This window comes from Exophiala dermatitidis (assembly GCF_000230625.1).
Source record: "Exophiala dermatitidis NIH/UT8656 unplaced genomic scaffold supercont1.1, whole genome shotgun sequence".
Classification (NCBI taxonomy): Eukaryota; Fungi; Ascomycota; class Eurotiomycetes; order Chaetothyriales; family Herpotrichiellaceae; genus Exophiala; species Exophiala dermatitidis.
The window spans coordinates 2,401,710-2,427,906 of record NW_008751646.1 but is presented as its reverse complement, the minus strand read 5'-3'; the positions used below and the strand labels follow the sequence as shown (position 1 = coordinate 2,427,906).

Below are 26,197 nucleotides of genomic sequence, written 5' to 3'. Positions count from 1 at the left end.
TATCCGTAAGCTCAGAAGTGGATGTCAAGCGCAAGCAGCTCAACTACATCGGCGGCGAGCTGTACCTTTACCCTCATACACGCTGGCAGCGTACTGCTTATACGGACCTTAGCACGATATTAGCTGGCCACATTCCTACCCGAGCGACACATACCATTGCAGGTTCGTAGGCCGTTGAGCATTCAATTGAAGGTCCGTGAACACTATCCTAGGTCGAGATCTGTCCAATGTCTTGTAGTGTTCCAGGCAGTACTTCTGGCCATAACAACAGCGATGAGGCATTGCAGAACCGGATATCTCTGCAACTAGCCCCGTAAGGAATGTATGCTGTCTTCATTCTGCCACCTACATTCATCTGTTGCAGCATTGCTTGGGCTCACTGCGGGCTCATACTTTATAAGGGCAGCACCATAGGGGAGATAAGGACATAGTAACGATATTATGCTCTAGACTTTCGTAATGGAGACACGCAATTAGAAGCTGTCGTCGAATTGCGGACAAAAAGTCTTGCGTTAGAATATTTAAGAGTGGTTGCCCTGGTCCAACAGTCTAAGAATTGTTCTAGGACCGATACCGAAGCCTAGAACGACCACTCATCAAATCAACAGGTATATATAGCAGTCGTCCCCATACTATCAAGGCAGCATTTTGTTGGTGTAGGTCAGCTAGCCATCTGCCAGCGCAAAGGATGGCAGGCGAACATTCCAGCTATGACATGAGTAATAGTATGGCAATCCTGTCTAGTCCAGAACACCAACCGCTGTTTGGTAGATGGCACGCGAATTGCTGCATGCAACGCCCCTTGATGTATAAGTAGATACCCCTCCCCAGTCAGCCATGCTCTCGCTCTTCGCTGCTCAAAGCTTTTCTGTTATAGACTTCGGCAAAATCCTGGTCTCAACCCCCCGTATCAACTTGTTCGTCTGCTCTGCTAGAGTAAGGGTAAGGATAGTGTGGGGTAATATCCGAGCCAGATGAGCAGTAAATCCTTTGTAGACGCTGAGCACTCCTTCGGTCGAGATGGTCTTCCATAAGCAGTCAAAAATGCCGCTATACAGATTCCCGTGCTGGTTATACAATCTGGCCATCACAGTGTCCTGTATCAATGTTAGCAGTGGAGGTGCACGAAGGGTTCGGAGAGAATTACCGGAGGATGCATCACACAGCAGACAACGAAACCGCTAGCCGTTGAGCTCAAGAGATGTAACGCTGGCCCGTCTTCCATGCCAGCATGCCGTATCAATCTCCGCTTTGCGAAGAAATATGTGGGCAGCTGAACAGAGCTCCCGGCACCGGTCCTAACCATAGAAGCACCCATGCCTCGATATAAACCAGTGATGCCCTCTGACTTGTAGATCTGAGTCAGGCCGTCGATCGAATTTCGATACTTGTGCTGAGTCCCGACGGGGAGGAATGGCGAATATGATTGTAACCGAGTCTTGACCAGGAAGAAGGGAGAACCGGCCATGGCTCCAAGTATACCAGAGGCGGCTCCGGAAAAAATGTTCACGCCGAGTGACTGGACATTGGGATCTTTGAAGATCAGCTTCGTGCAAGCTGCTCTGAGCGGCTCGTAGAAGCCTAAACGGCAGCCATTCAAAAGAATCTGGTAGATATATGCGCTTCCGATGCCTCGGTATATTCCTCTCACGCCTTCATTTTTTAGAATGACTCCAACGCCGTGAAAAACCCCTCTGTAACTTTTGACTGCCACATCTTTGGATTGCAATTCTCCCTGGAGTTGCAGTCGAATCTTGACGGTCTCGAATGGGTGTGTCGCGGTCACGGCACCGCATGCTGCGAGGCCGCCCGCGATGAATGCGCCAGTGGTCGTAGCCATATCCGCGACAGAAGAGCCAATGCTCCTGCGTACTCTAACCTTCCCTTATGCTATGATGACCGCGAAACAGGGGAAACCATGGTAACGTAGGATGGATTTATCTGAAATATCGTCAGCAGTTGCAGGGCGGCATTCGTCGATGGGCTGGCATGTAACACCGGCGATTCAATCGGGGAGTATACAGGTGGAAAAGAAAAGCTCGGATATAAGGTTCGTAGCCAAAGGTGTTTTAACTGGAAATCGGGGAGTCTACCGCAGCCGTCGGTAACCGTGGGTAAATAATACAGTCGAAGGCATTGGCGCAAGAGTGCGCCTGCAAAACGGGAACCAGGGTACAGTTGGGTCCTAGTACGTACCTAAAGAAGGCCCTATAGTCGTCCAAGAACGCCGAAATACTGGATGAGTAAGAGGGCAGGCTGAAAGCAAAGAAGCCGAGAGTTGCGAGATCGGGGACCTTTGGAGGCCTCCGGCTCTCTCGGCCATTGCAAATCATCGAAAAGAGTCCGAGTCAAGCATTTTGCGAGCCGTCTGGAGATTGGCTGCTACCGACGCGTTCCTGACTTGCCTTCTCCGCGCGACGTACGTTGTATGCTCCCCACTACTATTACTGCACGAATTAATTTTTGGCGCAACAACATCCTGCATTGCAATAGTGGTATACAACACCTGAGCCCGTCTTCTCGCTTGGTACCTCAGCCACGATAGCATCTTCCTCTTGGAGTTTCAGACTTGATAGGTACAACCTCCGCTAGTCAATGCTCCTGTTTTAAGTTGTATCGAGCCCGTGGCCTGGACCCCAAATATGGCCGCCCTGCAGCAGCAGAAGGTGCATGATGTGGTCAAACACTACCGCCCGGCCAGGGTAAGCATTTCTTGCCTGTCATGCCGTATTTGACTAATGGGCGAGTAGCAATTCCCCGGTTCTGTGCGCTCGGATGGCGCCGAAAGCCGTATTACCTCCCTTGACTTTGACGACATGGGAGATTTCCTGGTTGCGGCATGCGATGACGAGACAATGCAAGTCTACGATGTGAAAGAAGGAAAGAGAACGAAGGTCATACCTAGCAAGAAGTACGGCATCCACCTGGCTCGATTCACCCACCATCCGCGCAATGTGCTCTTCGCCAGCACGAAACAAGACGACTCCCTTCGCCTTCTTGAACTGCACAACGAAAGTTTCGTTCGCTACTTTAGCGCCCATACGGCACAAGTCACTTGCATAGCGTTATCGCCAGGTAGCGATCAATTCCTGTCATGTGGGAAAGATGATATCGTTTGTTTATGGGATCTAAATTCGAGAAGCCCTCAGGGCAAGCTGAAACTAGTTACGCCATATCTTGCTGCATACGATCCTTCGGCGAACGTGATGGCCATCGCGTCGCAATCCACTTCGTCCGTGCTCATGTACGACGTCCGTAACTTCGACAAAGCACCGTTTGCCACGTTCGACATGGCCGAAGCAGAAGACAGACATACGCCAACCACCAAAGGCCGAGCGTGGACAAAGCTGGAGTTCTCCAACGACGGAAAGAGTATGCTCCTGGGGACAGATTACCATGGTCATTTTGTGCTGGACGCATTTGATGGAACGGTCAAATCATTCCTTGTTGGAAAAACAGCAGGTACTGGACGAGCGGCGCCTGTTTCGAGTTCGGGAAAGCCTTTGGGTCAGGGTGATGCATGCTTTACACAAGACGGCAGGTACATTATCGGTGGCACAGGAGAGCAAGATCTTTTGGTCTGGGACACCCAGGCATCTACTGGCGGGCGACAGGAGCCCACGGCGAGATTACCAAGCCGGGGCATCAAAAGTGCCATTGTGCAATGCAATCCACGCTACAACATGCTTGCAACGGCTGACACGAAGGTCTGCATGTGGCTCCCAGGGGATCAGATCAAGAATCCAGAGCTTTGAAGCGGAGGCAAGAGCACTTCGGCGAGAGGACCGCACCCACCAGGTGTCGAATCCGTCGGATCCTCCTGAGGCGGATGGGAGCTTGAAACTCTGTCTCCTGAAGACTTGATGCGCGGCACGGCGAGCAGTTTCCCCTCCAACTTGAAGTTGATCCCCGTTTGCCGTGTGCTTGGCATCGTCTTCAACTCCGCCAATCGGAGCATTCCCTGCTCCGCAATTGCAACCCATGCCAATGGGTGTCGGTCATCGCGTCTTCCAGACACTGCACTAAGTGCAGCATCTTCGCCTTTCTTGTCCGGCCACACGACCACCTGGTTGCAAAACCCACCATATTTTCTCACACATTGTCCAAGATGACCGACATACCGGCAGGATGCGGCCATGGCAATGGCGAGGAGGGCAACCATCCCGAACTTGCTGACCTGGTGGAAAAGTTGCAGAAACGCGCATGCACCCTACTCGATGAACTCCAAGCCTACCGAGCATGCCTTGAGTCGCGGAATAAAATACAAGCTGTTGAAATGAGAGTCTTCAAGCGCGGGGTAGAATCCGAAGTGAAGAGCTTGGAAAAAATAAAACAAACTCTTGCAATTTCTGGTGCACTCGAATGCACTGACTCAGAAAATGATGCCGGCCAAGAAGCACCACAGCTTCACGCCTTGAGAAGCTCTAACCTCCCCTTCTGGGAAGCAGTCTGGAGAATAGCAAAGTCTTGCCGCGGGATTTCTGCGCTGGGCAAGAGAGTGCACATCGAATCGAAGAAAGGGCGCAGACGGGGCACAAAAGATCAAGCCGAAGACCGGATTAACAGCTGTTCAACAGGCCCGAAAATATCTGACAAAGGAGTCCTTGTGGACATCGTAGCCGAGAATGGGCTCGAATGGATCAAAATCTCCACGATCACCGAGAAACGGCTTCTGTTCGAGATGGCTAAAGAAGGCTGGGAATCTTATGCCGATTTCAGCGATGAGAGTGAGGCGGATGACAGCAGTGCTGGGGCGACGAATAGGAATGGTAAACTAGAACTCATCCGGATCGCTGGGGATCTCAAGCTGGCCTCACGGACGGTAAGGGTACAATTTCAGCATCCACGCATCCGCTTCGTCTTGCCAAACATTCGCGAGGGTGTTCTATCCGACGTGGACGCCTTCATTGATGACTTGCGGGCAGCTGGTGTGGAGGTCCAATGCGGTCCGGGGTTGCAATTGCTCAGTGAACAGAGTCAAGAGATGGATATTGACCGGATGTTGCCTGCAGCAATAACTCCTCGTTTGACGAATACAATCAATATCGATTGTACCATTCTCCTCGCCCTTATATCTGATATCTCGCATTGTTCGCGCCAGCAACTACCTGCTCCCGGCGCCAGCACCTACCACAAGGCAATCCTCCGCCAAATTGAAGCTGAAGAATCGTCTCACCTCGTCTTCGATGAGCTCTACCCAGTTCTTGATGGACATGTGCTAGAATGCACCGCCCACGCTGCAGGAAGAATGCGGGAGATCGTTCAATGTATGGGCACGCCCAGCGAGACAAAACGCGCCGACATTATCCTCGGTGTGGGTACCGCACGAGGTCAGTCAGCATCCCAGCTCCGACAGGCGTGGAGTGAACACACAGTTCATCCTGTACCTTCGGAGCTTCAATTTCCCATCAGAATCGTAGATTTCGATGGTACACAGCTTCTGTCCTCCGACCGGAAAACAGCTCGATGCGCAAGCGGTGGGATCTTTCCTTCTCGGGTGGCGAACCGTGCAACTAACCTCATGAGCCTTTCCCCGATCAATATCTCTGTGTTCTTCTATGGATGGTCAAGGGAGATAGTCACATTCACCAGCAATCGGGTCGTGGCAACCGGTCTTCTCAAGACCATCAATGAGGTACTGGATGAGTGTGAACACAGTGATTCTGCTGGGGACGAGGTCGACAGCAACTTCATCGGTCCACAGATATATATCTGCGAGACAGCAAGGAGTCTGATTGGCAAGGCGAAAAGCAAAGGATGAAGAATGGTCAAGGCTGAAGTATGCTCTATGGGGCCTTGTCCTAGCTTCACACATTACCTACCTTATGCAACCTGGAATATATTCCGGGGTTCTTCAGTGCTATGACTATTGAGCTGTAGATCTTGGTCGGTCGTGCTGCCCACGACATCTTAACAAAGACTGGAATACAATAGTCTCTGAAGTAGAAATCATAATGTCCGCATCGCAGTAATAAAAACTTAGGTATTGACTGAGCAGTTACTTCTGCGTGATATTGGCAGAGTGGCTGGGAGGAGAAGGGAGACGTGTCTAAGCTTAGGGACCCAGTAGGAGTGAAGGACTGACGCGGCTGCGGTGCACCGGCCAAATGAAATCTGGGAGCCTTCGATGTTGGTTGCAATTGGGGTGTGTCCATATCTCCAACCGCAACATCATTAGTTCTCAACCCGATTGATCAGCCTCCGCGAACGAAGACGGGCGCTGAATCATAGCCGCTCTTATTACTGACATCGATCCTGCGTGTTCTTGACCGGCTGAGATTGGCATGAGTGCCAGAGACGGGGCCCTGAACTTTCGGCAGATCTCCCCAGCCAATTCACCTTAAACGACTCTCATCTGCGCCGGGTCACCACGGCACCGGAGGCATGAGGCGCTGGATCCCCTCGCTGGGACTCCTGGCGTACCTAGCAGCGTTGGTAGCTGGTAATGAAGTGCAACTTGTAAGCGGCCCCAAGCCGACAATCCGGTGCGAGCAATCCTGTGTGAACAATCCTGACAGCCTGCGCAGAAACAAGATGATGCCAACCGACAGCGATGTTCGGGCATGTACAGCAGGAAATCGTGGGGCGGGTCAATTGAGCCTTTTATACTCGTCAAATTCCTCCCCGACCATACCCAAGATGACAGCGACCCGATCGTGAGCCTGATCATATTCGAATGGCAAGATGAAGAGCTGATAGGAAGGATGCCGCCCGGGGGGCAAAGCTACCGCGACCTTGAAACCATATGTTCTGCCGATACCGTGGCCAAGGGCCTATGTGAAGAGAAGGACATTGGCGCCTTCATCCTGGCGCCGAATGCCACCGAGCTGGCGAAGAATCCCATCTACAACGAGGCCATCCACCTCAAGGACCCCAAAGCCGTCAACTATCCGGTTCGGAGGACAGGGTTCTATTGCGTGTCGACGTACGCCTTCTCCAACCACGAGTACGACGCTGTGGTGGAGTTCCGCAATGCTTACGGCGAGCTTCCCGCTGCGCAGATCGCGAAGCTTCCTTTCTACGGCGGCCTCGCCATCGTCTATGCGCTGATGGGCGTCTTCTGGGCTTTTCTCTATGTGCAGAACCGCTCCGACATCCTCCCTGTCCAGAACTACATCACGGCGACCATTATTTTCTTGATCGTCGAGCAGTTGATGACCTGGGGATTCTACGATTACCAGAACCGACATGGGAATAATGCCGTCAACAAGGCCCTGATGATCATCGTGTCAATCCTCAATGCGGCACGAAACTCGCTGTCGTTCTTCCTCCTGCTGATCGTCTGCATGGGCTACGGTGTGGTCAAGCCATCGCTGGGCAGGACGATGATCTATGTGCGCATCCTGGCAGCAGCACACTTTATCTTTGGTGTCATTTACGCCATAGCCTTCATGACCGTCACTCCCGAATCCGTGGGTCCTTTGATCCTATTTGTCGTTCTTCCATTATTCGGGACGATGACAGCATTCTACGTCTGGACGTTGTCCTCCCTCAACGTGACCATCAAGGATCTGGTCGAGCGTAGACAGAAGACCAAGGCCATGATGTACAAGAAACTGTCGTGGTGCATTCTCGGCTCCATCTTGGTCATTTTCGTCTTCTTCTTCGTTAACAGCTTTGCATTCGCCGGAAGCAGTGAAGCCGACTTCGTCCCGAAGCACTGGCAGACGAGATGGTTTGTCTTGGATGGCTGGCTCAATCTGGTCTACTTGTTCGACATTGCATTCATTGCGTATCTATGGCGGCCGACTGCGAACAACAGGCGCTTTGCCATGAGTGACGAGGTAAGTTCCGCCCTCAAAACTCCACATAAGAATGAGAGCTAATATAATGACAATACAGTTGGCACAAGAGGACGACGGCTTCGAAATCCGCAGCATTCGCGATTCCTTCTCCGATGATGAGGAGGCTGCCCGAAAAGACCGGGAACAAACGGCAAGCCCGGCCGGTGGAGCATCGTCATCGGTCACAGACGCCGTCAATGTCTCGCCCCTTAGCAACCAATCTCCTGCCGCAGCAGAGCAGAATAGCAAGAAAGAGGCCCCGCATCCACCGCGACCACGAGAATCTTTGGATGGGGAGACCATATTTGCCGTGGGCGACGATGGTGTCGAATGGAGTGACGGCGAGGAGGAAAGCGACGATGAACGGAAGAAGTTGACGGGCAAATGAGTGGAATAACTCGATGTATAAATTGTCCTCTATATCAAAAGTGCACAGCTCCAAGGAGGATCGTGGCTTGGCAACCCAGCTGCAGAATTAGGTTTCTTTGTGACCAGCAGCTACGGATGGCACTGTACGTCTGGAGTGGGAGTGAAGTAATGCGATTTCATGTAATCCTCGACTTTTCAAAAGAGGTCCTACTTCTGCAACCTCGCACGACGTTGCTTACATATCGTAAGTGTGATCTCTCCAGACAAACCACCTCCAGTGGCCTTGATAGTAAAGTTTTGGGAGCCTGTATCTCCCAACAACTTGAACCCTGCAACCAGGCCAGCCAGCTTTGAGTTGTCGAACTCAGGCTGTCTTAGGATACTGTATAAGCCGGTCTCGGACAACGAAGCTTGACGACCTGTTAGAGGCCATTCTCCACGCCGACAGCAGTCCTCGTTCTGTCTGAGATCCTGAAAGACTGAGATCTCCCCTAGCCGCCCAATTTCTTCGCTCGGTCAGACGCAATATCGCACATGGCCTGATATACCGTCAGTCAAAGCACGCAAGCTGGCAGGAAGTAAAACATGGGTCCATCCTGGCTCCTTTCACCCAGTAGGAATTCACTCCATAGCACATAGTATTGTCGCAGGGCAATGTGTGCCTGATGCCATCGATTCTCATTCTGATTCCATAGAGTCGTAGTACACGGCCAAAAGAAAAGCAAGTGGATGAATAGAAGGAAGTTCCTTACCTGGATGGCATCCAATTTCTCCTGCCTCAAGTCCCCTCGCTCGATCCGCCTCTGCATATCTTGCATGATGACGGGCCGGCTGCGTCCGTTGACAAAGACTCTGCACACCATATTGCGATTCAGCTATCAAGTCAACACAACAAGAAGCCAGATTACCCGAGACTCGAACACAAACAGACACAAATCATAGTAAGGTAACATCTTTCTGTCACAACGTGAGAGGGGCGTAGAGATTGCTCCTTCAACAAGTAGAAAAAAGCAGACTGATATCTTCAAGTACCGCTGAGCGGCATATAGATAAACAACGAGTTTCTTAGGGGCAGGGGTGTCATTGTTACAAATACCAAGGTACAGTAGTAGAATGAATAATCCAATAGAGCTTGCTGGGTGAGAAGAAAACGGGGAGTACACGGCATGGAACAAACATACACATATCTCAACCCGGGGAACGTCTCCTCATACTTCCTGTTCAGCTCGGCCAGTTTCTCGGCCTCGTTCGGGTCACCCTGGTTCAATTGAGCTTGCTCCTTGCGGCTCTGTTCGCTGTCGACTTTCTTCTCGCCCAGGCGAGGATGCGCCGAGAGGATGGAGTCGAGCCATTTGGCGTCGCTCTCGAGATCGGACTCGAACAGGCCCCGGAGTTGGTTTCCCACGGCATTGATGAGCTCGTCGTACGCGGAAAAGGTCTTTTCGCGCAGTAGGCTCACGGACAAGGTGTGCAGCTGTCGACAGGGTTCGAAGAGCGTGTCTAACACTCGGGCTCGCTCTTCAGTGTCCAATGATGGGAGGCTGGAAATGGGAGGAAGCGACGCCATGATGCAGGGTAGTACAGGCCGAGTAGTATCTTGATTGTGCAGAGATAACCGTTATGAAAGAAACTAGTCCTTTTATCTCAGTAGATACTGAGCAAAAGTCTGCTTTAGCTGTATAGATATTGTAACTCTCTACACTGCAGTATGCATGCTTATCACCCAGTTGTAGTTGGAATGAACAAACCAAACAGCATCGACGTCAGCGCACATGAGCCGGCGACCGGACGCACTGTAAGGTGGTCAAAACTGGTGATCACTGATGCCACAGGAAGCTGTCACATGTTTCCGCGTTTGTGAATGGAGTTTAAACGCCGTTATTTACTGGCTGTCAGTGTCATCGACCAAAGATGCTTTGACCAGTGGTGTGGCAGCATAAACAAATGCTTTGACAGTATAGTATATATACAATAGGCAGAGTAACAGCGATCCCAGGCGCGGGCGCGAACGCCCAACATAAATCCCCTCGAAAGAGGACAGTGAGAATATATAGAAAATGCTTCATGTTTGCTTTCCGTCGACAATAACCATTCTGTGGATTTGAAGCGTGCTTAAACCTGGATCCCGGCGCCTTGTATCACGCAGCAGCAAACGTGCTAGTTCTCCCCGGGGTTCCGCCGTCTGTACAAGGACAACACTTGTAACACAGAAGGCAAGGCCCGGAAGGCCCTAGGTCTGATGGGTGTCACAGTTCCTGGTGTCCGCTGCCAAACTCCCGATCCAAGCAACAAGCTCGGGAAATTGGCCCACGGCTCCAGGGAGTGTGCTGTACCTGGTTGATGTCAAACAAGGCTACCAGGCACAGACCTCCGTTCGGGGCGTTTCTTGAGGTCAAACCGAGTCCCACAGTTGCGCGCATGAGCGGCGACGTGGGCCACAGGCTATTCCATCCATGTCTAGGCTCGCTTGTTAGCTGGCGTACTTGTGGGTGTGGCTTGCAACAACAACCCCTGAAGGGCGCATAGCCTTTTGCACCGTACCTCAAGCAAGAGTGATGGTCCTTCATGCTGCAGCCCCTCAGAGGCGCATCTGCAGACTCCAGGTTGCAGGGCTTGAGCTTGTCCACAAATCCCCGAGAACTCGGTCATTGCCAGAGGTTACTGTCTCTTGGTTATATGTTAATCCTTCTCGAACAACGCGTGGGCTTCGAGCCTTCCCCTCATGAGGCTGAGAAATGTCCTTGAATGGCCTTGATGGAGTTGCGGTGGCCGAGGCGCACCAGGCTGCGTTGGCCGAAGCTGGAGGATGGTATGTTGCCAGAGGTGATCGTTGCTGGAGAATTGGCGTTAACGCGGTGGCCCAGGTTCCTGCTGAGATACATCAATCGTGACACGGTGGAATTGTTGCAACAGGGTGCAGGAGGAATTCAAGAAGTGAGGAGCGTGATAGAACAGTACGATGAGAAGTCACCGTTATATGGCCTGTTGCATTATCGGCGCAAGAAAGTCATCCTCAAATATGTGCCGGAGGGAACTTCGCGTCTGCTGCAAGGTCAGTACCGGTGCTGGCGGTGCCAGTGGTTCCAACACCACTTGGATCTCACCTCGTCGAGTTGGTGCGTGGCTAACCAACTTCACAGTGCGGCTTACCGTCCAATTCCAATCGGTCCTCGAATCCTTTTCACCACATGACACCGTCTTCACCCTCACTGCACCCTCCGAGCTTACCGACTCTGCTTTAGGCCTAAACATGATGCTGCCTCCCTCCGGAGCATCGCTCAAGTCGTCCAACTCGTCGTTGCGACGGCGCAGGCTGGACGAAATCAGCGAGGATACAGAGGAGGTTACATTGCCAGCCGAGGATCAGGTCAAAGAGTCTGCGCCGTTGGAGGAAATGTTGACACCGAGCTACGGAAGGCGCGAACTCGACGAACTGCCTGCGAGTGCTGTGCTGGCAAAGGCCCTTTTGGCGAAGCGAAAAGAGGAAGCAGACGGAGATGCAGCTAGTACGCATTCAAAGTCTCTACAAGGACAGACGCCTGAAGCCGCAGAGAAGGACAGTCCTGAGCCAGGAGCGCTGGCTTCTTCAAAGCCTCCATGTCTGGATAAGACTCTCCCTGCCACTCCCGATACGACGCAGCTTACAGCTACTCAAGATAAGGCTATTGAGGACAACGGGGTTGAAGTTACCAGCAACGTCCTGCAAGATCCCGCTGAACCGCTCTCCCTTGACCTCTCAAGTCATCATTTGTCCCCAGCCGAATCCGACAGCATCAGTCAATGGTCGAACAACGTTGTGGCCTCGTACACATCGATCGAACCGAAGAAGAAGAAGCTCGGCCCTCGACCACATATCGAGGCTGCCCATCGTCCAAAGACATCCGGCACCACTGATGGCGTTTTGGATGTGCGGCCAGTCGCCAACCTACCAAACAGAGTCCGTGTGAGCAATAAGCCAGTCCTGACCGCCTCGCTACGGCCAGGCTCCCAACATTCTACCAAGAGCGTTCCTGCTCGCTTCGCACCCGCTGGACATTCGATCAATGCTCCTCCACATCTCCCTTCGCCCACACGACTCCAACATCTGTACAAGCCGAGCGAGGGCCAGCCCTCTCTCTCGCGACCTGCCTCGGCCACGGCTGAAACGTCAGCAGCCACTCCAGAGAAATTGAGACTGATGAAGGCTTTGCAGTTGCGGAAACGAAACATGCTATTAGCTCAAAGAGCATCATCGCCAGCTCCACCTAGCCCATTGAACGCACATACACACAACGCCTCGGACTCTAGCATCAGCACAGATTCTTCGAACAGTCATCTGTCATCTGCGCCTAGTCAAGAACAACTCTCCAGCATAGACGAGGAGTCAAAGATAACACAGTCCTCCAGCACCACGTCGCCCACTTTCACAACGAACATTTCTGAGGACCCCTCCACAAAGGCGTCTTCATTTGCGGAACAAGATGATGTCTCACGTAAACGTCGGTCATTGTCCTCAGCCACCAGCTCGTCTATCACACCGACAGCGTCTTTACCTGCCGCGCAGCACCAAACGAATCCAGCTGTCGCCCCTGCCCCTGTTGATTCTACAGATATGGGGCAAATGGAGATATCCAGTCCGGCGGATGAGCAAGACCGACCTCCCACGGGGGCCGCCTTGGTGGGAACTCAAAAGCTCTCTGAGGAAGACGATCCAGCAACCTTACCGCGTGGAAATAATGCCACTGAGCATAAGGAGGAACATGTTGAAAGCTCTGCCATTAAACAGTGTCCACCAGAGTCGGAACGTGATGAGCTTGCGTTAGCACCAAGTTCACAGCCCACCCTCAAGACGAGGCAGCTTGCACCCAAGAAATCTTTGAGGATACTACCAAGCGGCGACACCTCTTCCTCGGACGTATCGGATGACGATTCGCTGATTGAGGAGCTTCACAATGCCACTGTACACGAGGCGAAGCCGGTATCCGTGGCACGTTCGCCCGTGACTCCAATAATGTCAATTGGAGGCGCAGACAAGCCACGCGAAGTGGTCAACAAGCCTTCAGCCCCGAGCTACCAATCAAGACGGAGTGCGTCGAGTACTCCGGATGGCAAGAGCTCTGGCAGCATTCGCAGTGTGTCTACAGCTCTCCCGCAATGGCCACCGGCACAGGTGGAATCGTCTCTAGTGCCCCTAACCAAAAAGCCCACCTTGGGAAGCGGCATTTCCAAGCGCATCAAGGCACTTGAGGTGCTCACGACGAGAGATGTCAATTCGCTCCCCGCTCCTCAACCAGTTCGAGAGGCCAGCGGCGGAAGAGCAGGCTTCACGGCTTTCTTGAAGCGTTCAGCATTTTTGCCGCACCAGCAAACACCTAACATGTCGACCGAGACGTCCCCTCCGAAGCAATTGCCTGCCTCAGCTCCTCAGTACGAACCAGATACCTCCAGTGCTGCGACAGGCGCGTTCAGGCGGCCCTCCAAAGATGGCCGCGGACCCGTACAGAAGGGCGATACTATCTCAGTTACTGCAAGGATAGTTCGCGATAACTCCCATAGACGCCCTCCCGTGGCGCCGAGCTCGAGCTATCATACTCCTCTCAACCTGTTCCGCAGCCCTCTAATTGTCGAACACGAGAAACACGAAGAATTGCCTCGCAATGAGTCCCTTGCATCTATGCATTCTATTTCCAAGAGTCCCAGCAAGTCTGACAAGGGCCGATTCTCTTTCTCTTCCCATCGATCTACTTCTCAGACCAACCTAGGTCATTCAGACTTTAATGCTAGCAAATTCTCCCTTCCAGGCACACATAAAAAGCGAGGTCCAGGATCGGCTAGCGATGCTGCTTCCTCTTACGAGGAAAAGCCCAAAGGCTCGCGGACGAGTCGACTGATGAAGCGAATGTCCAATCTCACATCACCCCGGAACAAAGGTCATTCATCAGCGAAAGAGCAGCCGCCTCCGCGCACCATAGAAGAACAGTCAGAATTGTCGCGGCAGAATTCGACTGCAGAGACCCTGATGCATGTGGTCAACATCGGCGACGTCAACGTGCAGTTTCCCGAATCCCTTCTGTGGAAGCGGCGCTACATGAGGGTCGATGATCAAGGGTATCTCATCTTTTCACCGCCTGCGACAGATGCAAACATGAGAAGCGTCAGTCGCAAATACCATCTCAGCGACTTCAACAGACCATCGCTACCAGATCTGGAACGTGAGGAAATGGCGTGGAGTATCCTTCTTGATCTTAAAGATGGACAATGTATACAGTGCGCTTGTGAGGGCCGAGTAGCGCGAGAACAAGTTCTGCAGAGTAAGTGCATGCTTTCTGGCTTTTGGGACCATGATCTAACATTACCATAGTGCTTGTTGACGCTCATGGTGCATATCATCAGCTATATGGCGACCGGGGGTAGTCATGGGGATCCAGTCCTAGGTGCAACGACCCTCACGACACAGGCGACTTGCGTGTATTCTGATTTACGAATGACGAGCGATTAGCGCAGGCGTATCTGGGGGTGGTGGGCGGTTGGTTGGTCTGTATCGTGCATTTTTGCAGGCCCTGGGTTCTGTTGAGCCGCCTTTGTGCTTCAGACTCGCTTGCTTCAGACTCGCTTAATCATCTTTGTTGTAACGTCTGCTGCCTTGGAAACTAGGTTTATTAGTGTCCAACCGTGGAGCTGTGCAGTGATATGAGTAAACATGCACGCTTTATGTTGGTGACTTTTGTAGGAACGCGCAGTTGTGCAGAGATGGACAAGGCTGAGGTAAGCTCAGGGGCCAAACGTGAACTGGCCCATGTGTCCTTTCGACTGCGGATGCGGTCACTAAGTAGTAGGAATACCTGCCGGAGACCCTTGACCCGCCCATCGACGTATGTACAGTTGTATAAAATCCTCTGACAGCGCCACATGAACGCCAAACATTCTTGGACACACTCTCTGTCCAACTTCTCCTACTCACTCAACCTATAGGCACTTGACCGAGCGATACTGGTGGTCACTGTTCACTTCACCCAACTCATCGCGCCGAATTTCCCGCATCAAAGCACCACGATGGTGCAGTTGCGATCATTCCTCTCGCTGGCAGCGCTGACCCTGCCCCTCGTTACAGCGGCTTCAGATGTCATCAATCTGATTCCTTCAAACTTCGACAAAGTCGTCTTCGAGTCCAACAAGCCCGCCTTGGTGGAGTTCTTTGCCCCATGGTGTGGACACTGCAAGAACCTTGCACCCGTTTATGAAGAGTTAGCCACAGCCTTCGCTAACAGTGGTAACAAAGTCACCATTGCAAATGTCGACGCCGATAAACACAAGGATCTTGGGAAGAGGTTCGGCGTTCAGGGGTTTCCTACGCTGAAGTGGTTCGACGGCAAGCCCGGAAGCGAACCAGAAGACTACAATGGCGGCCGCGATCTTGAGAGTTTGACCAAGTTTATCGTTGAGAAGACTGGGGTTAAGGTCAAAGGCCCAAAGAAGGCTCCAAGCAACGTGGAGATGTTGACCGATACCACGTTCAAGCAAGAGGTTGGCGGAGACAAGGATGTGTTGGTTGCGTTTACGGCACCTTGGTGTGGACGTAAGAATTCTCCCCTCCCGAAATTGTTTCAAAGCATGCTAATATCCCTGACTTGACAGACTGCAAATCCCTCGCTCCGACCTGGGAGAAACTCGCAGATGACTTCGCCGCCGAACCAAATGTCATTATTGCCAAGGTCGACGCCGAAGCTGAGAACTCCAAGGCCACCGCTCAATCCCAGGGCATTACTGGCTATCCTACCATCAAGTTCTTCCCCAAGGGCTCCACTGAGCCTGAACCATATACCGGCCCACGGACCGAAGAGGCTCTTGTCGACTTCATCAACTCCAAGGCCGGAACTTACCGTCTCCCGGGAGGAGGGCTCAACACGCAGGCAGGTACTGTGGAAGCCATCGATAACATCCTCGCCAAATATGTCACTTCTGGCGGCCTCAAGGATGTGGAGAAGGCAACTGAGGATATCAAGAAGGCTGCAAAGGACCTGAAGGACAAGTCGGTCGACTACTATCTACGAGCCCTTGGTAAATTGAGCTCGAACCCAGACTATGCTAGAAAGGAGCAGACCAGATTGGCTGGTCTCCTGAAGAAAGGAGGTCTGGCTCCAGAGAAGGTGGACGACCTTCAGAGACGTAGCAACGTCCTCTCCAGGTTTTTGGCTCAAGAAGATTCCAAGAGCGAGTTGTGAGAGTTTTCGGCAAAAGTACAAGCCTGGGATTTGAAATTAAACTTAAAATGTTCTGGTGGTGTCATTGGAAGATCGACTATCACTCCATAAAATCGATGCACTGATACTTACCGAATGTCTAATGGGATTCATGTATCGTCTCAAGATGATATCTTCGGGACACGGCTCGTGCCCTCTAGGTTTCTTTCCAATAGGGTCCGTCTCAGGACCTGTAGCCTTTTGGCTTCACATTCGCATAGTCGTCCGATGAAGGTTTCTAGAACAACGTTGTCGACCAATACGTTTAGCCGTGCTGAACGTCTCATATTGAGCGCCTTCTAGTTCGATTCGGTTGTCACCCCACCATGAGACTTTCCAATATTCTCCATTGCTCCAGCATCTCTGAGAAGCATTTCTTGCTCTAATCGGTCGCATCGCTCCGCCATATCGTCGACTGCCAATATGCCATAGGTATCCATGTCAGCCAACAACTCTTTTTCTTGTTCCAAGTAGTGGTTCGCGGGCAGCCGCCCGGGAAATGCAAACTCACGTTTCGTCAAGATTTCATCACTGATGCCCTTGAACTTCTTCTCCAAATCACCCAGGAAATCATCAATTGCTTCGGCGAGTTTCGTAGCCGCGTCGTTGGGCCCGGCCACATCGGGGTTGGAAGGGGAGGCAGGCTGCTCCGGGCCTCCTGGATTCAGAGGCGGCGTTGATCGGTCTTGTTCTGGGCCCGCGGGCGCGGACTGTGACTGCGCAAAGAGTCGTCAATGCGAAGCTCGATACTCGGAAGGGATGGGTCATCGGTGTCTGGGTTTGTACCCTGAAGTACATACCATCTCTCTTTTGTGTCTCTCGCGTTTCCCTTAAAAGGCTTCGACTTCACCGGAGCGGGAAAGGATGTCTGCTCAACGAACAGTGCCGAGGAGATTCGAGTTGTTCGTGCTCGGACGCCGCTACCGAGAATCATGCGGTTTCCATTGCCACTACTAGGCACATAGGCACTGTAAAGAAGCCGCGGACTCGATCCAGTAGCCGACGCAGGTGTGTATATGTGTACACATACAACCAGATGCGCCGACTGTGGAGTTAAGGGCTCCGACTCTCTCCACCACTGGCACTGCAAGGCGCGATTCGCACAAGTCGGTACTTATCAGCCGCGATAAGCGCCGGCAGCCCCGTACCAGGTGGACTGCACGCGCCTAAATTTTTTGCAGCAAAACTTCCCCAATTCTTCCACTTTGTAGGGCACGGTACAGTACAGTACAGTTTCCGACGTTTTCTAGTGGAGGGAATTTCTTTCTACTTCAATCAAGAAAACCCCTCCGTTTACTGCTTGCTCGCCCATTGTCTTCTTTTGCAGTCATGGCGAAGAAAAGCAAATTACTCGCAGCGCTTGATGCGTACAAAGGTCGAGACTACGAGGCCGAGAAGAGAGCGGCCAAGATCAAAGCGGCCGAGAAGCGGAAACGACAAAAGGCCGAAAAGGAAAAGTTAGAAAAGGGAGAGGATGCAACTGATGAAAACGATGAAAAGAAAAACACAACTTCTGCTGGTGCAGACCAACAGCCCCAGAGTGAGGGGGGAGAGGGAGACGAATTCGAGAGTTTCTCCGGAGGCAGTGACTCTGAAGACGAGGACGACGAGAAGGACAATAAAGATGGCATAATTCCACAACCAGCTCAACCCGCAGACGCATCTGCCTCTGAAGCCGAGAACGAGTCGGACGTTCCGCTGTCGGATCTCGAAGACGAAGACCTGGAAGACACGATCCCACATCAAAGACTAACCATCAATAACGGTCCTGCGCTGGTGGCCTCGCGCAATCGGGTCGCCGTGGTCAAGTCGTCCAAGACACCCTTCCATTACCACAACTCGTTGGTCGTCTCGACGCTCCCGCCGGCCGAGGAGGCCATTCCAGATCCCAATGACGATCTGACAAGGGAGCTCGAGTTCTACCGCATCGCGCGTGAAGGCGCCGTCGCCGGAAGGGCGCTGTTGAAGAAGGAAGGTGTCCCCTTCTCCCGGCCCAATGATTACTTTGCCGAAATGGTCAAGAGTGATGAACACATGGGCAAGGTCAAGAAGAAGATGTATGACGATGCTGCTGCCAAAAAGGCCGCCGAGGAGGCCAGGAAGTTGAGAGATGCAAAGAAGTTCGGCAAGCAAGTCCAGGTCGCCAAGGAGCAGGAGAGGGCAAAGGAGAAGCGGAATACCTTGGACAAGATCAAGGAGTTGAAGAGAAGTATGTCGCGTGTTCTTTGTTACCCTACACCTTTCCTCGGTCCCCCCTCTGTCTGTCATCTTCGCGTCTTCCTCGCGGAGCGCATCTCATCCTCTACGATTCATCGACTATTCCTGTTTTCCGGATTTTACTAACGTTATTTGACTACTAGAACGCAAGGGCCAAGATACGGGCAAAGTGACCGAAGATGACAATGACCTTTTCCAGAGCATCGACGTCGAGAATGGACCGGCCAAAGACAGAGCCGGGCGGGAACGTGGCCCGGGGCCGAATGCTAAGAGACAGAAACGCGACCAGAAATACGGGTTTGGAGGCAAGAAGCGGTTCTCCAAAAGCGGCGACGCTGTCAGCAGCGCAGATATCAGAGGCTTCTCGGCGGCCAAGATGAAGGGGAAAGCAAAGCCAAAGCGACCGGGGAAGAGCAGGAGAGCATCTACTAAATGATGAGGCTGAGGACTCTTGGAGAAAATAAACGTCTTTGTTCAAGGAACAAGCTCGGAAGCCTGGAATGAACTGGGTTCACTCCTTATTTTACATCAAGCGCAGGGGGTATCACAATAACAGACACAGAAAGCAAAGGTCCCACCTCCACAGTACGCCGCCCGTGGTCAGGTCCATCCACCGTCATGACCCGAGCAAATCACCCCACTGGCCCAGGAATGCCTGCAGGTGTGATGTCTGGTGTTGTCTCCCGACTCGCTTCGCCTCTTGAGTCACCAGGTCGAGCATCTCCTGCGTTTCTGGTGCAGGCGGTAGTTCGGGCAATGCGTCAGGGTCGGCCTCTGTATTCAGGTAACCATTGAGTTGCCGGCTCGGACTGTCTTCGCGGCTTCCCACCGACTCCGCGTCAACTTCTGCCAGTCGACTAGGAGATTGAGGGCCCTGGCGTCGAGCCATTGGAGATGTTACTGGGAGGTCGCTCATTTCTTCGTCTTCATCCAGTGAATCTGCTGCCCCTCTTGCGCGCTTGTGGGATTTGGTGGCGCCGCTTGGTCGGAGAACGGACTTCATGCGATGTCTCTGCTGTTTGGGCTTTCCCGGAGTTTTCATGACCTCGCCAGCCACTTCCTCCGCCAACGTGGCTTCCAGCTCGTCATATATCCTCCGAGTGGACCAATTAAACTTCTTTCGAAGCTTAGCCTCGTTCATTAATCTCAGTAGCTCTTCAGCGGACCGCTCAAAAGCCGCTACCGCATCCTCATGTGTCCCCTCAAAGGAAGGTAGCTTTTGTAGCTGACTTGCTGCTTCTTCGATACCGCAATGGCGCATATTGAAGTTTGCTGATTTTCGTAATACATTGAGCATATCCCATATCGTCTTCGTCCAATCAATAGGCTGTGGTTCGGGTTCTCGTTCAGATTCGGCCCCAGGCTCGGACCGGGAAATCGAGGCCGTAGCCGATGCGACTTCAGATGCTTTGTCAGAGTCGCTGGACCCTTGCGCATCTTCCTCTGATTCTGACGATGTGGCTGATGCTTCTTGTTCTTCCTCAGTCGAGTCTTCTGAGTCGGCCCCATTCTGCGTGACTCGGCCCAATGCTAACCGTAATTCTTCCACTTCATCTGCGTATGTCTCCGCCAAGTGCTTCCACAGATATGTCTGCGACCAATCGATACCCTCCCGTTCCTCGATCATCTGCCGGAGAAGGAAGCTGTGGTGTTTGTGAATCGTTTCCATGGCGTCGTCGTCGTCATCAATTCTGTACCCTGTGTGCTTTTGATAATCCCTCAGGAAAGGATCTATCATAAATCCGTATCTCTGTCGTTTCGGAGGCAGCTTCTGGTGCTTGTCGACCATAAAGTAGAACAGATCGATGGCCTCCAGTGTATCGTTGTAATGGCTGAGGTAACGATCTGAAGGTGAAATTTCGTACCATCCTGCCTTTCCTGCGGCCCAGATAACCGGCTTGCCGCTGTCATCCTGTCCGAAGCTGTAATTCGTCACGTTTTCAATCTTGATTCGGACGTAAAGCGGATCGTCAATCAATGCTGGGTATGGCCGTCAGTGGAGCCCCAGTAATATGAGCATTTGCAACATACCAAGGTGTTCTTGCTCATCATCTAAAGGCATTAACTCCCCAAGCACACACAAAGGCGTCTTCTCCGAAGCCTGCAATAAGTCTGCATATCGGCCTTTTCCCTGATGGAAGATCTTGGCTTCGCGCAAAGCAAAGTCCGGCCAGTCGTTAACATCTTCCGGTACGGGATCGAGAGGCTTGAGAACGCGTTCTTCAGGATAGGTGGACATGTCCAGGTACGTAGGGTTCGCAGTTCATGCTGTAATTCCAGCGTCGTTCAGAGTCACGTAAGTTGGTTGGCGATCCACAGCGTCGCAATCATCTCGGACAGGACATTAATTTGATCTTGTCCGGATGCTCTTTCGACAAAGCGCCCAGCAGGATAGGGTGAATACGCAATGTATTGCACTGGGGATGTTGAATGAAGAAACAATCATTATTGGGAGAAAGAGTCACAGTCAAGGCTGGGGGAGGCTGAAAAGCAAGTCCAGCAATTGCGCGTGCCTGGGCCCGCGCAAGGTGCCTGACAGTGAAGTGCCAGTGCTAAGGTAAGCAACGACGCGCTAATTAATTACTGGGTTCCATTATTGGTTCAAAAGTCTGGAGTGCATTGCACGTGACGCGATGACTATCCTGAGTCAGCATTCGTCACGCAGCATGCGTTCCTTGAGTCGTCTTTTCGGCAGAACGTCGCTGGCAACCCAATTTTATTTTCTCCGGTACAAGGAGCAACCCAACTCGACATCGCGTGGGCCGGCACCGGAGAGATTGCAAACATTTGCTCTGGTTTATGAACCCGCGACATCTGCTCAAGATGGCGCAGCCATCCGGAAAAGTCCTCGAGGGCGTCTTCGGTGAGGCCAATTCCTCTCCTGAGACATTTATATCCCTTTCATGAGACCTGACTCGTACTATTCTCATTGCAGCCGTGCACAAACCTCCGAATTTGTCATCCGCTCAGGTCCTTCGAGATCTTCAGCATAAGTTCGCCGAGTCGAAGACCTTCGAGCCATTACTCCAACGGACGAAAAATGCCCTGGAAGAGCAAGAGCGGCATCAGCCGAAACGGCGGAAGCGCGGCAATGATCAGATCTTCAAGATGGGCCACGGCGGTACCCTTGATCCCATGGCGACGGGTATTCTGATTGTGGGTATCGGCAGGGGCACCAAGTTTCTCCAGGACTTTTTAGGTTGCAAGAAGACGTACGAGACCGTTGTCTTGTTTGGTAAAAGCACGGATACATATGATACGACCGGTAAGGTTGTCGCGGAGGCACCCACTGATCACATCACAAAAGAACTGGTAGAGGAGAAGATTGAGAAGTTCCGTGGAAAGCAAAAGCAAATGCCACCACTCTTCAGCGCAATCAAAATCAATGGCATGAAGGCATACGAGTATGCAAGAACTGGGAAAGAGCTTCCTCGAGAGCTGGAAACTCGCGAGGTTGAAGTCTCTGAATGCACCCTTCTGGATTTCTATTTGCCAGGCGAGCACGACTTCCGTTGGCCGGCAGAGCAGGCTCCCGAGGAGGAAAAGGCCCTTGCCAGAAAACTACTGCCTGGAGCTCAGTCCTCTAAACAGGAGCCGGATGCACAAAGTTCTCAAGCTGCAGACACTAGCACGGAACGGCCGAAGGATGAGACTACAGTTGACCAGACGAAAGACGTCAAAATCAACGAGATCCCTTACGAGAAGAAAGCTGCAATGCACATCCACACCGCTACGCAGGAGGACGTTCCTGCACAGGCACCCGCAGCTCGTGTCCGCTTGACCGTCAGCAGCGGGTTCTACGTCAGGTCGTTTGCGTATGATCTCGGGATTGCCTGCGACTCTTATGGGTCAATGGCTTCTCTGGTCCGGAGTCAGCAGGGAAGTTACTCCACTTCCCAACCTCCTCCAGTGGGCTTTATTCCCACGCTCACATATGAGGACCTCGAAGCGGGCGAAGACGTTTGGGGTCCCAAGGTCTCGTCGGTGCTGGAACAGTGGATTGAAGAGCATCCAGAGACCACTACGCAGAACGACTTCGATCACCGGGACTCCTCACGGGGCCAGAAGACCTTCGGAGGTGGGAAGGGGTATCGCGGCCGAGGTGGAGGAAACAAGCGGTCCTGGAATGAGCGAAAAGGTAACGGTTCTCAGGGTCGACGACGCAACAGCTCGTCTCCTGAATCATAGTCGACGCAGACTTTACGGTATGCACATTCTGAAATCCGTTGTAATACATTCGTGGAATTACTGCACATAGAACCGTGGTACCGCCAGAATACTGCCGTCCCAACAGACTGGATTTGTGTTGATGGACCTGCGCAGGGAAAACAGGCGTTGACGTAGGCCAAGATGTGTCCCTTGCAGGTGTCTTTAGAGTTGACTTTTTGACGCGAACCGCCGCGAGACGGAAATAAAATGGCTTTTAGGCGGCGGCCGTTTGCCTCCCCCCACACACTGGCCGCCTGCGCCAGTGCCAGCCTGGTCACCTGGCTGCGCATCTTGCAGATTCACATCTTTCATCCCTTCCCTTGGCTCGCATATAGTACTACCTAAGTCAGATATCTCGTTTATAAGTGTCCCTCGTTCAAACACTCTTAAAACCCGCTTCGCATTTTTGCCAGCAATCCATTCCCGAGTTCTACATGCCAGCGGCTAGTGCTTAAGTCTCTGTCTCTTCTCACTTGACTTCTTAGCGAGGCCGCTTTTTTTCCGCACCTTCGCACCGTCAACATGGGGCCTTTATCCCCGCAGAACAAGCCCATGTCGTTTGCGGCGCTGAAGGCGAAGAAGGCGACTCCTAAGATCACCACCAAGATCGTCACCGTCAGTGCGACGCCGAAACCTAAGCCTCCGACAAGGCCACAACCCACTGCGCTGTCGTCTCGGTCACAACAACCCACACAAAAGTCATCTCTTTCCAACGGCAGCTCGCGCCATTCGAGCAGCACGCCTCACAAGTCGGCCACGCCGGCCTCGGTATCATCACGACAAGCGAGTCGAGAACCGATCGAGCGACTGAAGCAGCAGCGCCGCAACAACCAGTCCAAACGGGCGTCGCCTGCCGTCTCGACACCCAGACTGACCAGTTCGGACGAGGAAAGCGAGCACGATGAAGACAAGCCTAGAAAGCGGGCGCGGGTTGTTGGCCGCAAAGAAAGTATCGATGAGAAGCGCCAGGTGCGCGATCCCAAGGCTTTCTCCGAGGATGACGATGGCGTCTTCCCCATGGTGCATGCCGTGGACATTGCAAACAGCACAATCATAGAACAGGGCAGAGACAAGTACCAGCCGTTTTTCACCGCTCTGGAGGGAGACGAAGACGAGTGTCCGACCATCGAACTTCAGTACCCGAGTGCTGTGCAACGCGAGAAATATCAGCTGGTCAAGCCGACTGACCCATCGGACTTCAAGCCCCTCGACGAGATAGAGGCCAACATGAAGATCGTGGCCGAGTACTATCTCGACAGCGACTCGGCCAGCAAGGTCACCAGTGAAGAGGATGGTGCTGGCTTCGTCCAGCTGCTACACCGACAGGCCATGTTAGGCTTGAAGGGTCGGGTGGGCGCCCAGTCAAAGTACATCGACGTGGTTGAGAAATACAACGCTTTATTGGTGGAAAAGCGCAAGGACGGCACCATCGCCAAAATGTTGGATCAAATGAACCGTGTGGATTTGAAGCTCGTCGAACATATAATTAAGAATCAGGTCTACGCTCGCACTGTGTCCCCTCAGGTCAATCTGGTCCGACACTACGAGGGCTTTTCCGACAATGTCTATGGTGAACTCTTGCCCAAGTTCTTGAGTCGCATCTTCAAAGAGACAGGTCTCAAATCCGACCAGGTTTTCATCGACCTGGGGTCCGGTGTGGGCAACTGTGTGCTCCAAGCCGCGCTAGAAACTGGGTGTGAGTCTTGGGGTTGTGAAGTTATGGATAACCCCAATACCCTGGCCCAACTTCAGGCTAAGGAGTTCCCTGCCCGGTGTCATCTCTGGGGCATTAAACCCGGCGAGATTCACCTTATCCACGGCGACTTCCTTATGAACGAACAGGTCCGAGAGGTTCTCAAGCGTGCTGATGTTATTCTGGTCAACAATCAGGCCTTCACGGCGGAACTCAACGACAAGCTGAAATATGTTTTTCTGGATGTCAAAGAAGGAGCACACATTATTAGCCTCAAGCCATTTCGCAGCCCTACCCACAAGATCAAGGACTCCAATGTCAATGATCCCGTCAATGTGCTGTCGGTAAGCGAAGAGGATCGCTGGAGCGGGATGGTCAGCTGGACGGACGATCCCGGCAAATGGTATCACCAACGTAAGGACTCGAAGGAGTTGGAGGCCTTTGTTAAGAGCATGGAGGGCTCCAAATAGCCGTTCTTAACATCCATCTTCGTCCTTGACGCATGTTTGCAAGGTCTCGCGAACCACAGGCATGACGGCTAGGCCGCTGGCCGGCTGACGTTGATGATTGATTGATACCGCATAGCGCCGGGTTGAAAGCGAGCATTGCAGGGAGCACTGGGATTTTTATGATAGATGATTCTCCTGTCGTTGCAATCGAATTGGCATAATGCCGCCATTGCATAGCCTGCTTGAATCTGTCTCGGCCAGCAAATGATGTAGCAGACCTCGATAAAGTTCCAGACCGTCCAAGCTCACTTTGAAGGTTGAGTTTCCCGGAGATTCGGCCAGAGGTGGCGCAAAATCATCATGGTGACTAGGCCATGTACTCGGCCGCTCCTTCGAGGGTCTCGCTCGGGCACCTAGCTCCAGCCGAAGGAGGCAAGGCCTGTCTCTCAGCTAGAAGGTCCATGAAGGCTGGGTTTTGCCATGAAGCATTTTTGGGGCTGAAGAGTTTCGCCCAAGGAACAGCGGCATCAGCCGAACCTGTGCGCCTCGTTCATATGATCAGCTTCTTTGCCCATCCGGGCCATCCACCTGTCTATCAACTCCTTGTTCTCCTTCTTCAACTTCTCGGAGCGTTCCTCGGCCATGTTGAGTTGCAGGTTCAAGGTGACATTTTCGTCCTGAACATTCTCAATCAACTTGGCTCTACCTCGGAGTTCCTCGTCGCGGTCTCGCAGTTTGATGGTCAATTGCGCCAGATTGCTGTTCAGCTGAGCTATGCTCCTACTATCGGACCGTGTCTTTGCCTTCAGCCCGTCCAATTCACGTGACATTGAGTCGAGTCGAGACTGGAGTTCGGCTCGCTCCTGTTGGGCTTTGGCCAGATCTTGCCGGATCTGTGCAATAGTGGGCGAGTCGGGACGTAAAGCAGGCGATGCGACTCTCCTCAAGCCTATGCCCATGCCCATAATGGACGGCTGGGGGGATGTCGGCGGCTCTTCATCATCCGCCTGGGCCTGTACGGTGGCCTTCTTCTGCAAGTCGGCCTTTGCATCCGCGAGTTTTGTGCCTGGGACAAAGAACATATCAGGACTGAAAGGACTACGTGGGATCGCCTAAGTGCGCTTACAGTAGTCGTAGAGATCGAGGTTTGCCTTTTCCACTTGATCCCTTGCTCGCAAGGCGGCCAGATACTGTTCCGTCCAGCTTGCCATGGTCTTATGTCATTGACGGTATTTCATGATGACAATGATATTCCGA

General features: G+C 52.6%; 13 protein-coding genes across 13 annotated transcripts; 8 read left to right on the top strand and 5 right to left on the bottom strand.

Moving 5' to 3' along the window:
• Positions 1–857: 857 nt before the first annotated feature.
• HMPREF1120_00872 (MC family mitochondrial carrier protein) lies at positions 858–1,840 on the bottom strand (the record flags this gene model as incomplete). The annotated part of the gene is made up of 2 exons (XM_009154876.1): positions 858–1,097; positions 1,148–1,840. 2 exons carry the CDS (start codon positions 1,838–1,840, stop codon positions 858–860), a joined length of 933 nt encoding a protein of 310 aa, XP_009153124.1.
• Positions 1,841–2,642: 802 nt separating this feature from the next.
• On the top strand, positions 2,643–3,755 carry HMPREF1120_00871 (uncharacterized protein; the record flags this gene model as incomplete). Its single annotated transcript, XM_009154875.1, has 2 exons — positions 2,643–2,702; positions 2,751–3,755. 2 exons carry the CDS (start codon positions 2,643–2,645, stop codon positions 3,753–3,755), a joined length of 1,065 nt encoding a protein of 354 aa, XP_009153123.1.
• Positions 3,756–4,108: 353 nt separating this feature from the next.
• Positions 4,109–5,761, top strand: HMPREF1120_00870 (uncharacterized protein; the record flags this gene model as incomplete). Its single annotated transcript, XM_009154874.1, has 1 exon — positions 4,109–5,761. The coding sequence occupies one exon, from the start codon at positions 4,109–4,111 to the stop codon at positions 5,759–5,761; it is 1,653 nt and encodes a 550-aa protein (XP_009153122.1).
• A 373-nt stretch (positions 5,762–6,134) lies between these two features.
• HMPREF1120_00869 (uncharacterized protein) lies at positions 6,135–8,643 on the top strand. The gene is made up of 3 exons (XM_009154873.1): positions 6,135–6,459; positions 6,528–7,784; positions 7,843–8,643. The coding sequence occupies exons 1-3, from the start codon at positions 6,385–6,387 to the stop codon at positions 8,170–8,172; spliced, it is 1,662 nt and encodes a 553-aa protein (XP_009153121.1). The 5' UTR covers positions 6,135–6,384; the 3' UTR covers positions 8,173–8,643.
• A 1-nt stretch (position 8,644) lies between these two features.
• HMPREF1120_00868 (uncharacterized protein) lies at positions 8,645–9,720 on the bottom strand (the record flags this gene model as incomplete). Its single annotated transcript, XM_009154872.1, has 3 exons — positions 8,645–8,692; positions 8,906–9,005; positions 9,335–9,720. 3 exons carry the CDS (start codon positions 9,718–9,720, stop codon positions 8,645–8,647), a joined length of 534 nt encoding a protein of 177 aa, XP_009153120.1.
• Positions 9,721–10,888: 1,168 nt separating this feature from the next.
• On the top strand, positions 10,889–14,546 carry HMPREF1120_00867 (uncharacterized protein; the record flags this gene model as incomplete). Its single annotated transcript, XM_009154871.1, has 4 exons — positions 10,889–10,962; positions 11,018–11,205; positions 11,294–14,443; positions 14,494–14,546. The coding sequence occupies 4 exons, from the start codon at positions 10,889–10,891 to the stop codon at positions 14,544–14,546; spliced, it is 3,465 nt and encodes a 1,154-aa protein (XP_009153119.1).
• Positions 14,547–15,185: 639 nt separating this feature from the next.
• Positions 15,186–16,354, top strand: HMPREF1120_00866 (protein disulfide isomerase family A, member 6; the record flags this gene model as incomplete). Its single annotated transcript, XM_009154870.1, has 2 exons — positions 15,186–15,708; positions 15,768–16,354. 2 exons carry the CDS (start codon positions 15,186–15,188, stop codon positions 16,352–16,354), a joined length of 1,110 nt encoding a protein of 369 aa, XP_009153118.1.
• A 317-nt stretch (positions 16,355–16,671) lies between these two features.
• On the bottom strand, positions 16,672–17,306 carry HMPREF1120_00865 (uncharacterized protein; the record flags this gene model as incomplete). The annotated part of the gene is made up of 2 exons (XM_009154869.1): positions 16,672–17,088; positions 17,223–17,306. 2 exons carry the CDS (start codon positions 17,304–17,306, stop codon positions 16,672–16,674), a joined length of 501 nt encoding a protein of 166 aa, XP_009153117.1.
• A 237-nt stretch (positions 17,307–17,543) lies between these two features.
• Positions 17,544–19,894, top strand: HMPREF1120_00864 (uncharacterized protein). Its single transcript, XM_009154868.1, has 2 exons — positions 17,544–18,581; positions 18,733–19,894. The coding sequence occupies exons 1-2, from the start codon at positions 17,702–17,704 to the stop codon at positions 19,023–19,025; spliced, it is 1,173 nt and encodes a 390-aa protein (XP_009153116.1). The 5' UTR covers positions 17,544–17,701; the 3' UTR covers positions 19,026–19,894.
• HMPREF1120_00863 (uncharacterized protein) lies at positions 19,206–20,828 on the bottom strand (the record flags this gene model as incomplete). The annotated part of the gene is made up of 2 exons (XM_009154867.1): positions 19,206–20,569; positions 20,621–20,828. The coding sequence occupies 2 exons, from the start codon at positions 20,826–20,828 to the stop codon at positions 19,206–19,208; spliced, it is 1,572 nt and encodes a 523-aa protein (XP_009153115.1).
• Positions 20,829–21,412: 584 nt separating this feature from the next.
• Positions 21,413–22,777, top strand: HMPREF1120_00862 (tRNA pseudouridine synthase B; the record flags this gene model as incomplete). Its single annotated transcript, XM_009154866.1, has 2 exons — positions 21,413–21,452; positions 21,525–22,777. 2 exons carry the CDS (start codon positions 21,413–21,415, stop codon positions 22,775–22,777), a joined length of 1,293 nt encoding a protein of 430 aa, XP_009153114.1.
• Positions 22,778–23,320: 543 nt separating this feature from the next.
• On the top strand, positions 23,321–24,961 carry HMPREF1120_00861 (histone-lysine N-methyltransferase, H3 lysine-79 specific; the record flags this gene model as incomplete). Its single annotated transcript, XM_009154865.1, has 1 exon — positions 23,321–24,961. One exon carries the CDS (start codon positions 23,321–23,323, stop codon positions 24,959–24,961), a length of 1,641 nt encoding a protein of 546 aa, XP_009153113.1.
• Positions 24,962–25,467: 506 nt separating this feature from the next.
• On the bottom strand, positions 25,468–26,151 carry HMPREF1120_00860 (uncharacterized protein; the record flags this gene model as incomplete). The annotated part of the gene is made up of 2 exons (XM_009154864.1): positions 25,468–26,006; positions 26,067–26,151. 2 exons carry the CDS (start codon positions 26,149–26,151, stop codon positions 25,468–25,470), a joined length of 624 nt encoding a protein of 207 aa, XP_009153112.1.
• Positions 26,152–26,197: the final 46 nt, after the last annotated feature.